Here is a 16,904-nt window from a genome sequence, read left to right on the forward strand (position 1 = left end):
GGGTATGCACTTCCCAACATGCCTGGCCATCAGGAGTATGAGCCTCTACACACTGGCAAATAAATGCCCTTTGCGTCAGCAGCGTGAGAATATCACAGGCAGGAAAACTGTGGCAGCAAGGGGCAGGAAGCAGCTACAGCTCTATCTCGGGGTAGGAGGATCATGAGGTATGGTCAGATGGCCATGAAACCTGGGGATATCTAGGAGGAAGGCCTTTGAACAAGAAAATCTGGCCACACTGGAGTATCCATCACAGTCTGAATTCGAGCCACCGTTGAAATCCAGCTTTCTCCCACGGCTCCATGGCTCCGTGCCTCCCCAGATCTGGAGCTGTTGTTAAACCCTTTCATTTTTCACGAGTCACTCAGTGAGCTCTGAAAATCCAGCCCATCTTTCCTCAGTCTACTGCATCCTCTCTGAGACTCCTCCTGCCTCATCTCTGGCTGTCCTCTGAGGACTGCTTCCACCAACCCTCTGCAGTGGAAACTGATTCCTCTCAGGCTCCATTCCCTAGGACCCCTGGATGGGGAAGGCTGGACAGTGTTCTTGCTCACTCAGGCCCCCCTCCCCTGGTAGTCCCTCCCCCACAGCCCTCTTCTGCTGGTAAAATCTGAGAAGCTGGTCCTGCTTCCCCTGTCATTGTGATGGCTTCAGCCACAGGCTCTGTCACTTTCCTTCTGTCTCCTTTTCTTCCAACAGTCTCCTCCTTGTACATAGTTTTCTGATGACGTGGCTGTGTCCGCGAGGCTCCTGAACGTTCTTCTGAAACATAGCCACCCCTCCAGAGCGGTTCTCCTGGGGTTTACTCTGCCTGACCTCTAGACGCTTAAGTGTTCCAGATCAAGGTGATCTTACATGGTCAATCATTTAAATTTTGGCCTCCATATTGATCTCACTTACAGGATTCTGGGCTCAGATTCTCATGTGTTCAATCATAACTATTTTTTTTTAATCCATTCTATTGACAGTGGATTTTTTCTCCGTGGACACTCATTTGATTTTAGATGGGAGAGCCAATCATACTGTTCCACTTGAGCTTGCTTTGGCAGCACAAATACTATCATTGAAACGATGCGGAGAAGATGAGCACTATGTTCCACTGTGGAACTCCTGGTCTCTTCCGTAGTTGGTGTTTCTTTGGGAGGCATCATCAACTGAATTCAACAATTCCGCACCTTCTTGCAGCATCCTGAATCAGCCTTTACCCTCCAGTTCCGCCCATACATCAGTCACGATGATTTTATGTGACCTCTGTCTTGTCTCCCGGAAAGCTGAAGCTTCCTAAACAGGAAAGAGTTCTCCTTCCCCAGGCTCACACCACTCTGGGCACTGGCTGCTTGTCACCTTTCTTTGTATTTCTGGCTGTTTCTTCTGCATTCAAAAGGAAACATATGGATAGGAAATCCAGACCTGGTGGCTAGCATTCTCCACCACCTCCCCTGATGGTGATTTCCTTCATCTTGGTCCAGGAGGCCTCGTTCCTGCTGAAAGAGGACAATTATGCTTGCTGGAATGCTGCCAGTCCCCAAAGCTTGTCTTTTAAATTCCAACAGCCATCCTTTCCTGTAGCTTTTCTCTCTAGGTCAGGTTGTCACAAACTGGCAAGACCCATCTCTCCTGCAGCAGAGGAGTTGATCTGGACGGTCCAGTGAAGTGTGCCGAGTAGCAACATCGGCCCAGTGTCTTACCCCAGCCTTCTTGACATGCTGCCGGCTGTAGTCTCGGTTGTCCACACTCCTGCTTCCCTCATCCCTCCTGGTTTGCTCTGTCTCAGTCTGGCTGACTGGTTGTTCCTGGTCTCCCTGGGAGTCTTATCGCACTCAGCTCCACAGGACTTAGAGAATCCCGCCTACTTATGTGACTATGTGTTCAGACCAGGTCTCACAGATGTGGTCATGATGTCACCAAGCCACAGAGTCGTAGATCCAAGCCCATCCTAGAATGTTGGTGATCACGGCCAGGCCAGAGACTGCAGGGGTCTTGGCCCTGCCTGATGTTTCCGTAGGCCACACCCACTGGCCAGTGTCTAATCCATCTGAGCCCCCTCATCTGTGGGCACAGGAATCCAAATTGCTCTTGGGAGACCTGAGGCATTGTCTTCCCTGAAGCTTCTGCTTACAGGGAAGGTGTGCGCGAGGGCTGCTCTTTATCCCCTACACAATAATTTGAGTCAGCATTTATCTGAGTTAGAGAAGATTCTAGTGCTCCTGAAGCCATCGCTTTGCCCTCCCTGTTTCATGGGCTTGGGGGTCCCTCTCTTCAGGGGGGAGGAAAGAGACCAGCTTTTCTTTGCTTAGCATTTGATGTTGCACCCTCTGTTCAGGTGTCACATGTATTTTGCCCCCTGTGGTATTGCTGAATATTATTTTTCATTACCTTTTCAAGTCCTCAGTTGGGTTGATTTTAAATCTTTAGTTTGTGTATGTTTCTATGTGAAAATCTACCAGGTTTGTCTGCCATGTTTGCCTACCATGATTGGTAACCAGAAGAGGGTGTTGGATATTCTGAAGCTGGATTATACCAGTTGGGAGCTGCCCATTGTGGGTGCTGGTGATCCAACTCAAGTCCTCCAATAGAGCAGTGTGTGTGCTTAACCACTCAACTGACTCTCTGCCCTCTTGCCTTGCTTTTGAAAATGGAGTCTTCTGTGTAGCTTAGGCTATACTTTTCATGATTCTTCTGCTTCAGCCCCTAGAGTGCTGGCATTATAGGTGGAAATATCATGTTTGACCAAAACCCTCAATTCCTGACTGATGACTTGACTATTTTATTTATTTTTAATTAATTAATTTTGAGGCAGGGTCTCTCTAGGTAAGCTTTGCTGCTCTGGGATGTCTGTGCATTCCAGGCTGGCCTTGAATTCACAGAGACCTGCCTGCTTATGCCTCTTGAGTGCTGGGATTAAAAGCTTGGGATACCACACTCTGCCAAATTTTTAAACTTTTCTCTACCATCTGAAGGCAGCTGAACATCATGTGACAAGGGCCAAGGTGTCCTTCCTCCAGTGTTCCAGGCCTCTAATGCACCTCTGTCCTGAACTGATTTCCTGGGTTTCGGCAGAATCTCCGGATAGCCTCCGTAGGTCATTTGAATCCTTGTGTTATTTTTCTCTCATGCTCTAGGTTGACGTTGATGCAAACTCATTGAATTCCAATGATGTTTTTGTCCTGAAACTGCCACGAAACAATGGCTTCACCTGGGTAGGAAAAGGGGCTAGTCAGGAGGAGGAGAAAGGAGCGGAGTATGTGACTGATGTCCTCAAGTGCAAAACCTCAAGGATTCAGGAAGGCGAAGAACCAGGTGTGTGCAGTGGGTTGGGTTCACCGCTTTCTTATGCAGTCAATAAGTAGTTATTTTTTGTAGCATTAGAGTTGTGCAAGGATGCCTCCTTTAATTTCAAAAGTGTTGATGGCATCTGGTATAATTACATTAGGGTGAGGTAATACTGCCATTCAGGTAAAATCACACCAAGCACGTGCTCCTGAATGCATTGGCTCACTCATTGTGCATTCCACAGAGGAGTTCTGGAACGCTCTTGGAGGGAGAGGAGACTACCAGACCTCACCATTGCTGGAAACCCGGGCTGAAGACCATCCACCTCGGCTTTACGGCTGCTCCAACAAGACTGGGAGATTCATTGTAAGTGTCTTAAGTAGACAGAACCTAACGTTAGGTCTTCTGTGCTGGCTCCCAGAACTTCCAACTGTGACCCTTGTGAGTCCTAGGTGAGCTTCTCTGTCAACTGTGAGTGAGAATCTTCACTCTGTACAGGATAGCTTAAGGCCCAATGATATGACCAATGCAGAAATGTCTAGAAAACTGTAAAGTAATAGATAACAAAATGTCCTTAAAAATAGCTACGTCGTTCCCGTGTCAGCCTTTGGTGTTTCTCTGTGAACTGTGGATGACTGGGTCTGCTCATTTGGAAATTAGATACTTTCCTGGGGGACCAAGGGTAAAATTTCCAGGTAGGAATAGAAATTTTCTCCAGGTTGATTGAATGAAAAAAGTCACAGAGAGCTTTGTGGTCCCCTGAAAATTAACTGACATCCACGGGAATGCTTTGTTTTATAGTTCTTTGAAATCCAGGCAATCAAAAGTAAACTTAGAAGACTAGGGACGTCTATTGTGTGACACTATTCCTAGGGAGACAGGAACAAATGTCTCCTCACCCCAGACAGGGAACCAGTGACAGTCCAAAGGAATGAAACCACCAAGTCCAATTTAGTGAGCCACTGAGTTCTGCTAGTGATACTTATAGGAGCAGAAGTGATTCAAAGACAGCTACAGCATCAGCGCCAACTCCTGCATGGACGACAGCTCATGAAAGTTGGAGACCTGGTGCACATGGAACAGCTTGTAGGGAGCTCAGTGGACCAGAGAAAGTCTCTTCCACGCATCTTACCTGGTCTTGTCTCTCAGCAGTCCTCGCTACTTAGCATGTTCTGGGAGGAAGACACCTGATGTGTCTAATCAGTTTTAGGTACTTCCTGAAGTTGTTCAGTGTTTTACTTCATGAGCTCAATGCAAGACGAACTGTTTCACCTCCCTTAAGAACACCCTGAGTGCTAACAAGCTTCCCTCCCAGGTGGAATGTTTCATCTGGGAGGAAACTGTGCACCACAAAGTCTTAGTGTAAGTTGTTTTAACACAAGTGTGGTAGATTGGGGTGTTTCAATGGCAGGCATGGCTTTCTCATATCCTGGAGCCTGGGAGGTCCAAGCCCAAGGCACCAGCATATCTGTTACCTGGGATGGTCCTCCTGTATTATCACACGGCCCGGTGAGCTGAATCTGTCTCTTCTTAGTACTCTGCTCCTGTCGCTGGTCCTATCCTCGTGACCTCAACTAAACCTAATTACCTCCCATCAGCCTCTGCCTCCTGACACTGAACACAAACATGCAGTCCATAACAGTACATGACTTTATATTGGGTTGTGAAATTTCACTCTGGGCTATAGCCACTCACCTCCACTTAATCAGAAAAGTTTGACCATCTCTGACCTGCTAGACTTTGATGTGAACTTAAAGGAGGGATTCTTTTCACCCTTGACGTACTGGTGATTCAGCTGAGCATTGTTCAGTTTCCATGAGCTTGTGGGCTTTCTGTACTTTGTGTTGTTGTGGGATTCTAAGTTTAAGCCATAGTGATACAATAAGGGAGGGTATTCCAATTTTTTGTATGGGTTGAGATTTGCTTCGTGACCAAGTAAATGGTCAGCTCTAGAGAAGGTTTTGTGAGGTGCTGAGAAGGCGTATTCTTTTGTGTTTGGATGAAATATTCTATAGATGTCTATGAAGCCCACTTTCCTTATTTCTCTGTTAGTTTTCTGTCAGAAAGACTTGTCCATTGGTGAGATTGGGGTGTTAAAGTCTCCCACTATTAGTGTTTGGGGTTTGATGTGTGATTTAAGCTTTAGTAATGTTTCTTTTACAAATGTGGGTGCCCTTGTATTTGGGGTATAGATGTTCAGAACTGAGACTTCATCTTGATGGATTTTTCCTGAGATGAATATAAAATGGCCTTCTCTATCTCTTTTGATTAATTTTAGTTAAATTTAGCCTATTTTCTTAGATATAAGGATAGGTACATCAGTATGTTTCTTCTGTCTATTTGATTGGAAAATATTTTCCTAACCTTTACTCCGAGGTTCCCCAAGATTTTATATTATTTGTGAATATTGTAAAAGGTGATGTTTATTGTAAAGGGTGTTGTCTGTTTTTGAAGTTCAGGTGTTTTTCTTGTATGCAGCAAAAGGACGGATCCTGCAATCATATCTATTCTGTTAGCCTGAGGGTTTTTTTTTTTTTAATCAGCGAATTGAGTCCATTAGTATTAAGGGATATTCCTGTTATTTATTTATTTATTGGTTTTGTTGTTGGTGGTGGTAGTGTGTGTTTCCCTTCTTTGGTATTTGCTGGTGTGAGATTATCTATTCCCTGTGTTTTTGTGGGTACTGCTAACTTTCTTGGGTTGAAGTTTTCCTTCTAGTACTTTCTGTGGGCCTGGATTTGTGGACAGGTATTGTTTAAATCTGGTTTTGTCATGGAATATCTTTTTTTCTCCATCTATGGTGACTAAAAGTTTTGTTAGGTATAGCAGTCTGGGCTGGCATCTGTGGTCTCTTAGTGTATGCAAAAAGGCCTTCTGGCTTTCAGAGTCTCCCTTGAGAAGTTGGGTGTCACTCTGATACGCCTGGCTTTTTTCCTTTGTAGCTCTTACTATTTCTTTATTCTCTAAGTTTAGTGCTGATGAATATTTTATGGTGAGGGGACTTTTTTGTCCACTTCATTTGGTGATCTGTGAGCTGCTTGTACTTTCATGGGCGTGTCCATCCTTCTTGAGATTGGGAAAGGTTTCTTCTTTGATTTTGGAGAATTTATTTTCTGTGCCTTTGAGCTGATATTCTTCTTCTTCTATCCCTCTTATTCTTAGGTTTGATCTTTTTCTGTTGTTCCAGATTTCCTGGAGGCTTTGTGTTAATTTGTTAGTTTAATGTTTCCTTTGACCAATGAATCTTCCTCTTTCATGTCTTTAACACCTGAGATTTTCTCTTCCATATCTTGTATTCTGTTGATTATGCATTCATTTTCATTAAAATCTACAAAGTCTTTAATTTCTTTATTATTTCTGCCTTGACCCACTAGTCATTCACTAGGGAATTGTGCAGTATTCATGAGTTTGTATGCTTTCTGTTGTTTCTGTTTTTGTTGATATTCAGCTCTAACCCCTGGTGGTTTAATAGGATATGGGGGGTTATTTTAGTTTTCTGTTGAGATTTGCTTTGTGACCTAGTATATGATCAGTTTTGGAGAAGATTCCATGAGGTATTGAGATAGTATATTGTGGTTGGGTAAAAACCTTCTGCAGACTTCTATTAGGTCAGTTTGAGTCATAGCATCTGTTACTTTCCTCATTTCTCTGTTAATTATCTGTCTGACAGACCTGTTCACTGGTGTTAGTGGGGTATTGAAGTCTTCCACTATTATTGTATGTGATTTGATGTATGATTTAAGCTTTAGCAATATTTCTTTTACAAATGTGGGTGCCCTAATAACAGTTCTTCTGACTTAAGTTTTTTTTTTTAATGATTAGATGATTGATAAACATTCTATAAGAAGACGGTACAGGATTGGAGAGGTGGCTTAGTAGTTAAAAGCACATACTGCACTTGTAGAGGACCCAAATTCAATTCCAGAACTCTCATCAGTTAGATCACAGCCACATATAACTCCAGCTCCAGAGAATCCAAGACACTCTCTTTTGACTTCCTAGAGCCATATGTACACACACCCCCAACACACACACACACACACAATTATTAATAATCTTTAAAAAAAAAAGACAATATAAAGCAATTGATTCCACTCTAAACATGTTAGGTTGCTTCTGGTTTGTTTTGCTTTTACTTTTTTGTTGTTATCTTAAGGATTTCAGAATCTCCTCAGGGCACAACAAAGACATTAGAAGTAAGGCTACCTGGTTAGCTTCTCTATACTATTTTCCTGTGATAGCAGTACAGGAAAGTACTGCTAAGTCACATTTGTTAATATGGACTGGCAGAGGCCAAGGTCAGGTCCATCCATGTGACTGCTCAGATGGGAGGTACATGGAATGGGGACCAAAACCTAAACTGCTCAATTTTCCTAATAATCAGTGAGAATTGCAGAATTCTCTAAGACACTGAAATACAGGTTAACATGTATCTACTCACATTTATACTGCAGTAACTTTATCATTTAATCATTTTAAAAAGCAAAATGTATTCCATTAGAACTAAAAACAATGAAAATTTCCATATATATTATGCTTCCTTATTAAATTTGTTGATTTATTAAATTAATTACTGACTCTTAACTATAACTTATAAAAGGTAACTCCTCACATAGACCTGAATTTATCAAATGTATTGAGACTAGGCAGGCAACAAAATCTGTGGAGTCTTTGTCATGGGAACTGCAAGTACAGGAAGGCTGTGTTCACATGAACTGTCCATGGTTATCCTAAAGAGGAGCTGTGCTCACATGGACTGTTCATGTCCATCCTAAAGAGGAGCTATGCTCACATGGACTGTTCATGTCCATCCTAAAGGGGTTCTAATGCTATATTTATATTAGGCGCTACCCAGACCAGACTGTACCATCAATATGTAATACTTGATTACATAGATAAATCTGTTCCCCTAAATTGAGGAAAATGTGACTAATCAAGTGTTTCCCTGTCACCAAAAGTACAAGACAGCATTTGTCTCCTGTGTATCAGAAACTTTCTTGCTGTATTGTTTGGTCACGAAATTCTCCGAACATTTCAGATTGAAGAAGTTCCCGGAGAGTTCACCCAGGATGACTTAGCTGAAGACGACGTCATGCTACTCGATACGTGGGAACAGGTATACTTTGCTCATGACGAGAGGCTGTCCTTATGATTGAGAATGGACAGCGCTTGCTTTGAGGAATGGTCATTCAAATAATAAGTGAGCCTGGGGGCCTGGACTGAGCTCAAGATGAGTGTCACGGTGTTTGTTGGTTTCTCACTCTGAGAAGAATTCTACAGCGCCCACCTGTATAGCTTTAGGCCAAAGGCTTCGGCTTTTGTAAACTATTCTCACTGTTATTTGTGCCCTTATCAAGTTAATAAGTTCATGAATATGTACAATGCTCCGAGAGACCGAAATGTTGAGTATTTCTCCTGAATTTTGACAAGATGTCCTGAGGAACCCATCCCTGTTGCGGGTGGGGGGGATCAGGCACAGAATAGGTTTGAATTGAAGCAGCAAAATGTGTTACTGTTTCAAAGATCTTACTTTAGGAGAAAATCAGTAGTGACTGGATAGGCTATATAGAGCTGGTGGTCTTTTAAAATCTCTGCGTAAATTGAAAAAGACAAACATATATGTTAAGAACCAAATTATATAGAACAATATGTCAAACGCTGGATTAGGAGTTCTAGATCTGTCACAGATTTGTTTTCCGGTCATTTCCTCTCTCTCTCTCTCTCTCTCTCTCTCTCTCTGTATTTTAAGAATTATTTATTTTGGGCCGAGAGTTGGCTCAGTGCTTAAGGCCACTTGTTGTTGTGAAAGGCCTGGGTTTGATTACTAGCACACGTGACAACTCACCAACTCCTTGGGCACCTAGCACACATCTGGTGCACAGACATGCATTTTGTAGGAAATACACTCATACACATAAAAATAATAAAAATAAATCTAAAATTTAAAACATTAAAAAATTATTATTATTTTATTCGTTTGAGTGTTTTGCCTGCAGAGGTCACGAGAGGACATCAGATCCCCAGGAACTGAGTGATGGACGGTTGTGAGCCACCACATGGGTGCTGGGAACCCGACTCAGATCCTCTGCAAGAGCAAGTGCTCTGGACCCTGAGCCTTCAGACTGGTGACTAGCAGCTCAGCCACTCAGCAAACCACACCTCAGCCTTGAGTCTTCAAGGACCATACTCGAATTGGGGTTTTGTAGCAGACCTTTTCTTTTAGGCCACCAACCAGCTCCCTAATCACGACATGGAGACTTTTTATTAGTCATTAATGTTTGGCCTATCTTGGGCTTTTTTTCTAGCTAGCTCTTTTAACTTAAATTAACCTGTTTCTCTTTATCTATCTTTTACCTCAGGGCTTTTTACATTTCTTTCCTTCTGTATGTCTTTCCTGCTTCTTCCAGTGTCTGTGTGGCGGTGGCTGCCTGGCTTCTGGCCCCAGGCATGTCCCTTTCGGTTTCCCGTTCTCTTCTCTCTTTGCCCACCAGCCCTGCCTATCCCTTCCTGCCTAGCTCTCGGCCATTGAGCTTTTTATTAGACCAATCAGGTGCCTTAGGCAGGCAAGGCCAAACAGCAACACACCTTTGCATAATTCAATAAAGGCAGCAGAAACAAATGGGACACATCTTTGCCTAGTTAAAGTAATATTCCACAATGGGGATTCAGTGCTACATCCTCCCAGTCCTACATTTCATTTCTTTATAAATTATTCCTTTTATTCAAGATACTGTGCTGTCATGGTGTCCTGTGTGCTCTAACACATTGTGTGTGAATTAGAACACAATGGAAACTTAATTTGACCAAAGTTGCTTACAGCCTAGTGCCTGTAAGGTGACTTAAATGTAAGGTAACTCAGGAAACTGCTTCAGAATTAGAATAACTTACACATTTGACAAAGGAGTGAAGATATATGGATTATATATTCACATATTTATTTTATACAATTATACATGTAACACTTTAAATAAAATTCTAAACTTTTGACATTTAAATACTTTTGAATATCATAGCACTTCATCAGAGTCTATATTGCACTATACTAGAAGAAAGCACTAGATCGATGCCCCAAATTCCCGAGGACATTCTGAAAGAGGCCCTGGTATTACATGCAGTCCTTTGTTGCTTAGACCTACAGCTTGGGATGGAGAAGACAGCCATGCAGGCCCAGCAGATGGATGGAAAATGGTCAAGAAGCTGTTGATCTTGTGAAAGCAAGCAAGCCCACTTTGTAACTAGAACAGCTTGCGCAAACATGTTCAAATATAACTGTAGTCAGAGATATTGAATGTAAATGCAAGGGTCTCCTGGTGAGATGGAGCCTTGAGGAAGTAATGAGCTTCCTTGCTCCTCCCTTCCTGCGTGGGGCTCTAAAGGTGAAGGGGACAGTGTGGGCAAAGCGCCAAGTCAGCACTCCCTGTACAGCACAGGCTTTCCTTCTGTCTTTCAGATCTTCATTTGGATTGGCAAAGATGCCAATGAAGTCGAAAAAAAGGAATCAATGAAGTCTGGTAAGCTGTCCTGGCACAACTGTAGCAGTAACCAAGCATGGGTAACATAGCCGGGCTGCCTATCCCTAGCCCGTCTTAGCTTGTCTTCCAAAAGTACATATCAAATTGGAGAGCTCCAGTTGTCCGTCAGAACTTGAGTAATAGTATCTTTTAAAGTGAGAAAAATTTCATGATACAAGAAAAAAAGTTTTGTTGCCTAATTTAGAATGTATGTATGCATGTATATGTGTGTATGTATTGGTTATTTGAGACAGGGTTTCTCTGTAGCTTTTGGAGCATGTCCTGGAACTCACTCTGTAGACCAGGCTGACTTCAAACGCACAGAAATCTGCCTGTCTCTGCCCCCAAGTGCTGGGGTTAAAAGCACGCATCACCACTGCCCAGCTTAGAATAATTTTTTCTGAAATTTAGAATATGATTATTTCTGAAAAGTTTTGGTGTCCTTTTAAACACAGTTTTCTATTTACTGAACGATAAGGATACCCATAAGGCTAATCTCATAAATTTTGGAATTCTTTCAGTCAACAATGAGACTTTATAATGTACTCTTTATAATACAAACATTGTTTGTATTAGGAAATTGTTTGTAGTAGGCTACTTGGGGGCAAGAAGAATGTAACCCTTTACTTGTATGAAAGAATTTTCATTGTATATTTGTTCCAATTTAATTGAAACTAACTGAACTTTTGTTTTTTCAACTCTTTTTAGCCAAAACATACCTTGAGACAGACCCTTCTGGAAGGGATAAGAGAACACCAATTGTCATCATAAAGCAGGGCCATGAGCCGCCCACATTCACGGGCTGGTTCTTGGGCTGGGACTCCAGCAGGTGGTAAACCGAGTTTCATGAAGCCAGCTACTCTTCTTGCTGCATGGGGCAGTCGCCCCACTTTGTATTGGGGATTTGTTTACTTTTTGTTGTTTGGTTTTAGAAGATAAACCGCTGCCAAATGGCTGTTTTTTTAAATGACTAATATGAGCTCCCCCCTCCTTCTTATTCTTTGGTCTTCTTTTTCCTCCTCTTCCTCTTCTTTGTTTTCTTTTTTTCTTAAAGGATTTGTTGTGTGTTACTATATTGAAATAGCTTAAAGCAAACATTTGTTTTTGGATCAGTTTTACTGGTTTTTTGTTTGTTTGTTTTTTTTTTGATTTTGAGACAGGGTTTCTCTATAGCTTTGGAGCCTGTCCTGGAACTCGGTCTTATAGACTAGGCTGGCCTAGAACTCACAGAGATCTGCCTGCCTCTGCCTCCTGAGTGCTGGGATTAAAGGTGTGTCCCACCACCTCCCAGCTCAGTTTTGCTTTTCATAAGACCTAGAAGTAAAAGACTATAATAACATCTAGGGGAATTTCTGAGGAAATTCTCACTCTCAAACTTGACTTCCTACACTAGAGAGTGCTCCAGCGCTCCTGCGTGTTTTCCTTCTGGACATTCTGTTTGCAGGATGGTTTATGTCCCTGCTCGGATGCCATCCACTCCCCAGTGTCCTTTTCTGAGACAGCTTCTTCAGCCTTTTTAGAAACTGAAGTCTCAAGCCCTTCATGATAAAGCGAAGTGTACTCCTATCAGTTGAACTTTACATATTTGATAGGATGTGTCTAATACCATAAAAATATATACTGAATGCTGTTTTCACCATTAAAATACATCTTTTTGGAAAATGTTTGTGTTGTGACATTTTAGTCAAATTAGATGAGTTACTAATTATTAATTTTGTAGATTAATACTTTTTTTTTTTTTGTTTTTCGAGACAGGGTTTCTCTGTGGCTTTGGAGCCTGTCCTGGAACTAGCTCTTGTAGACCAGGCTGGTCTTGAACTCACAGAGATTCACCTGCCTCTGCCTCCCAAGTGCTGGGATTAAAGGCGTGTGCCACCACCGCCCGGCTTAGATTAATACTTTTATATGTAAGTAGATATGAATTTAACATTTCTTACATTGTTATTTAGTAGCCAAGTGACTTTTCTATGGTTAGATTATTATAACATAGTTTACATATCACAGACTGCATAAAAAGCACAGGCTCCAGAGGCCAGGATTTGGGGAAGAATCTAGAACTCTGGTAAACACAGACAGCAGTCAGCCTTCTCCAGAGAAGTGCTGAGCACAGCACTATAGTTTGAGAAGGCCTAGCTGGGCAGGTGATATTTTATCAACAGAGGGCAGAGAGACAATCAGGCCCAGCAAGGCGTGACAAGCACAAAGCTCTTGAAGAGGAAGGATACCAAGCAAGAGACCTCACAAACAACAAACCATACACGGGTGGCCTGGGAATGGATATAGACAGCCATGGCCAGTCAAGGGCTGAGCCCGGAATGTTCCATCAACTAGAGGAGATCTCAGTGAGGCAGCAGGAAGAACACGAGTGTCCTAGAGGATGCTTTCTTGAGATTGCTGACCTTTAATCACAAATGTGGATTATATAGAAGCACCCATCTTTTAGGTGTTCTGATAATTTCCCCAGCAAGACAGCCAGATATCCCTGTGGATGCTGAAGGGGTTACCACCAAACTATTCCCTTCTTCATCAATGAGGAGTACTTGGAGAAGCCAGCAGCAAATGGCAGAGCTTCCTTCCCTTTCAACAGGATTTGCTCATCTCAAGACAGGCAACCAGAATGAAGATCCCATGGTATCTGCACCACAGCATGGTATCTGAATCCCTTCTCTAAAGCAGACTACCTGACGCTGTAATAGAAAAACTGGTACCCAAAATGGGGTTTTGCTATAGCAGTGTTAGGCCTTGTTTTGTTGGTAGACATGTCTTAAACAAGTATCATAAGCCAGGAGTAAAGCAATCCCTTTGTAGTTTAAAAACATCAAGTAAGACTTTTATAGCAGTAAATAAGAAGGCAGGCTATGTTCCTCCTGGGAAAAGACGAGAAGAATTCAGGACACTAATGAGAGCGGACTGCTCTCTCCTGCTTTTAGTTGACTGCTCCAAATCAGGGCCTGGGGATGGGCTGGGGTGAGCAGGAGTAAGCATTCAACAGAACTGGAAAGCCCTCCACCACCACTCCATTCTCAGGAATGCAATCTGAACTGGCTGAAGGATTAGCAACTTGGAAAAGCCAGTGGTATCTATAAACAAAGCAACAGTAGATAAAGATGCTACTCAGACCGTGCTCAGGGGCTTTCCAGAAATGTGAGCCAAACCAGATACAAAATCAGATTAAGGCTGTTTTCGTGCTGAATGTGTCTGCTATTAGCTCAGCAGAGAAAGGCTATTAACCAGTCAGGACCCTATTCAGACAGAGCCTCAGCCTACGGCTTCCATCACATGCAGTTCTCTGGAACCAAACAGACCAAAAATCTTCTGTTTTGGAGCAATTTTATTTTGCCAAAAATCTGAAAGCTTGGTTTACAAATGCCTATGATCGTTTGACCATTGAATACCTTTTGAGATCCAAATTCTCTCTCAGCTGAGAAAGTTTTGCTGTATTCAGCTCAAAACACAGGATTCCTTGTCTACCCCTGACATCTGCGGCAGGAGAGGTACACGCCTTCCAAACACATGCTATAGATGTGCTCCAGGGCATTGTGGGAAGGAAAGAACTTCCCAAAGGGCAAAGTCAGGGGAGAGAAAGTCAACAGATGGGATTTTCATCTGGAACAGAGTCAAATTCATCAATGAACTTGCCAATTATCAGAGAAGAAACCAAAATTTTTGCCCAAGAAGGTTCCAGCGGTTTGACAGACACATGACTCTGAGTATTTCTCACTGTTTTTCCCAACCAGTAATTTGCACAGAGTTCACAGAAAAGAATAAAAGGACCAAACGATGAAAATCTTCTTTCTCTAAGGTGCTCATAATTAAGTTCATGAGGGAAGAATCTTTTTGTCTATTTGTGAAATAAGCAAACACTAAACTGTGCAAACATTAGAACTCATGAGGGTGGATTCAGGTTCATCAGCACTGTTAAGGGCTGCACACAATATTCAGGATGTTTTGATCTGTATACAGTACTGTTTCTATTTAAACACACACATCAAACTGCCAAACATAGGTCTTACAGTGAGTGTCGACAGAGGGAGACAAGACAACACACTGATGTTCTTTCCAAGTGATATATTGTCATATTTGTGTGATAGTGCTTAGGGAGGGCGGAAAGACCCGGAAGTTCACAGTCAGAAGGGGAAAGCCTCATCTTTGCTGATTCTAAAGGATGATACTCAGCTGAGTCCTGGAAATCCTGCAGCTGACTGTGTCTTGAGGAGCCGTTTAGAGACCCACTGCACAGAATCAAACACAGCCTTAGTGATCCATTTCCTGGTCAACTACTTGGTCAAATGCTCACCCCATCTACTTTTGCCATCACACTTGGTTGCTATATTGTGAGTGTTGGCCTCCATTCATGGTTAGAGACTCTAAGTTAAAATACCCAGGAGTTGCACCCGGCTGCTACATCTTATACTTAGTGAACACCACACCCGTGTATGTGCTTTTCTAGAACACCGTTGGTTACCCTTTTGTCTACTGATCCAATCTGTTGCTCTTTGGACAAGAAACAAGATTTGGCTGTGTTTTAAACCATCTCCAAACTCAAAAGCTGCGTATGGTGCCACACACGTATAATCCCTTGAAAAAGTAGAGAAGGGAGGATGTCTGGGGCTTGTTGGCCAGCCAGTCTGGGGCAGTTCCTTGCACCAGGCCCATCCTTTGCAGTGTTTGGCATCTGCACACCAACACATTGGAGACTAAGCACTCGGCACACAACACAACCAAACCAGAGCATATACCAGTAAAACATTCCCTTCGAATTATCATATCTACACTTCTTTATACAGATCCATCATATTATCATAAAGTAAAATAGAAAAGCAAAATATACACTAATGCTATGCTCACATCTCTCGACATAGCTGCCTAGAGCCAACAATTAGATGGGCTCCACAAAGGCTGTTAGTATTCAGGCATCTGCACTGGCCTGCCCTTGGGGTCCTCACAGGATCCATCCTCAGCTGCGGCCACTAAGAGCTCCTCCCGTGCACATTCCCTACGTTCCCATCTAAAAGATGGACTTGCCCAACAAAGGTAAAAAAGAAATATATGTTTGTTACCTTTCTCGATATAACAGAGATCACCATCGACAGAGCATGACTTGAATCCAGGCAGTTTGACTCCAGTTTCTCATGAACATGGTCCGAGTGAATCTCCATATATAATAGCACTTCTGCCTGATATTAAAAACCTCCCACTCACATCTGCACTAGAATTTGGAGCAGAGTAGTTAAACAATGAGAAACTCTCCTCGTATTATGATCATTTCAACTTACCAAGACCCAGCATGCACACTGCCCTCCCCCACCTGTGGGGAGGAGAGAGGAAATCTCTAGGCACAGTGAGAAGTTCTGAGAACATTAGCAATGACCCTCATGTTTTCTGTCCCAGAGGCTAACAAGATGGAGACATTATACTAGTACAACATGAGGAATGCCTTTGGCACCCACGAAAGAATACTCTGAAAAGAGAACAGTTTAATATTAGAGATTTGGGACCATTTTTCCTCTCCTTCCCTCTTTTCCTCTATTTCTACCCTACTTTTCTTGTTTTGGGGGCAACTACCAATTATGTGGACATTTACTTTCCAGGATTTTAAGGTTTTTTTCCCCCAAAATATTTTTGACATTCATTTAATGTGTGATAAGAGAAACACAACTATCACAAACATTAAATGTTTATTCATGATTGTGTGTGTGGTGTGCATGTGCATATGCGAACACATGTGGCACGCCATCGTGTGCATGCGTATGGAGACCTCACATTAACAGTGGTGTCTTCCTTGACCATGCTCCACTTTATTACATAACTGCATATGCGTGCACACCTGCACAAAATAGGAATGAAAAAATGGAATGGAGATTGGTGGCTAATCATAAGTGAGACATGGAATGAGACAGGGTTGCTCTGTAGCTTTTGGAGCCTGTCCTGGAACTAGTTCTTGTAGACCAGGCTGGCCTCGAACTCACAGATTCACCTGCCTCTGCCTCCTGAGTGCTGGGATTAAAGGCGTGTGCCGCCACCGCCCAGTTTGGAATAAATTTCTTAATGATTCTGAGATTTCTTTTTGGAGCGCTTAAGTAAATTACCATCAGACAGTATGGACTAACTCAAGAGGCC

At 42.7% G+C, this 16,904-nt stretch overlaps 1 protein-coding gene across 1 annotated transcript in view; it reads left to right on the forward strand.

Moving 5' to 3' along the window:
* Scin (scinderin) overlaps window positions 1-12,424 on the forward strand; it is a 65,361-nt gene extending 52,937 nt beyond the window's left edge. Inside the window, exons 12-16 of the mRNA XM_057782476.1 lie at window positions 3,123-3,300; window positions 3,518-3,639; window positions 8,312-8,389; window positions 10,724-10,784; window positions 11,493-12,424. Coding sequence (XP_057638459.1) covers window positions 3,123-3,300; window positions 3,518-3,639; window positions 8,312-8,389; window positions 10,724-10,784; window positions 11,493-11,620 — 567 coding nt within the window. The 3' untranslated portion in view covers window positions 11,621-12,424. The remainder of the gene's footprint in view (window positions 1-3,122; window positions 3,301-3,517; window positions 3,640-8,311; window positions 8,390-10,723; window positions 10,785-11,492) is intronic.
* The last annotated feature ends 4,480 nt before the right edge of the window (window positions 12,425-16,904 follow it).

This window comes from Chionomys nivalis, chromosome 10 (assembly GCF_950005125.1).
Source record: "Chionomys nivalis chromosome 10, mChiNiv1.1, whole genome shotgun sequence".
NCBI lineage: Eukaryota > Metazoa > Chordata > Mammalia > Rodentia > Cricetidae > Chionomys > Chionomys nivalis.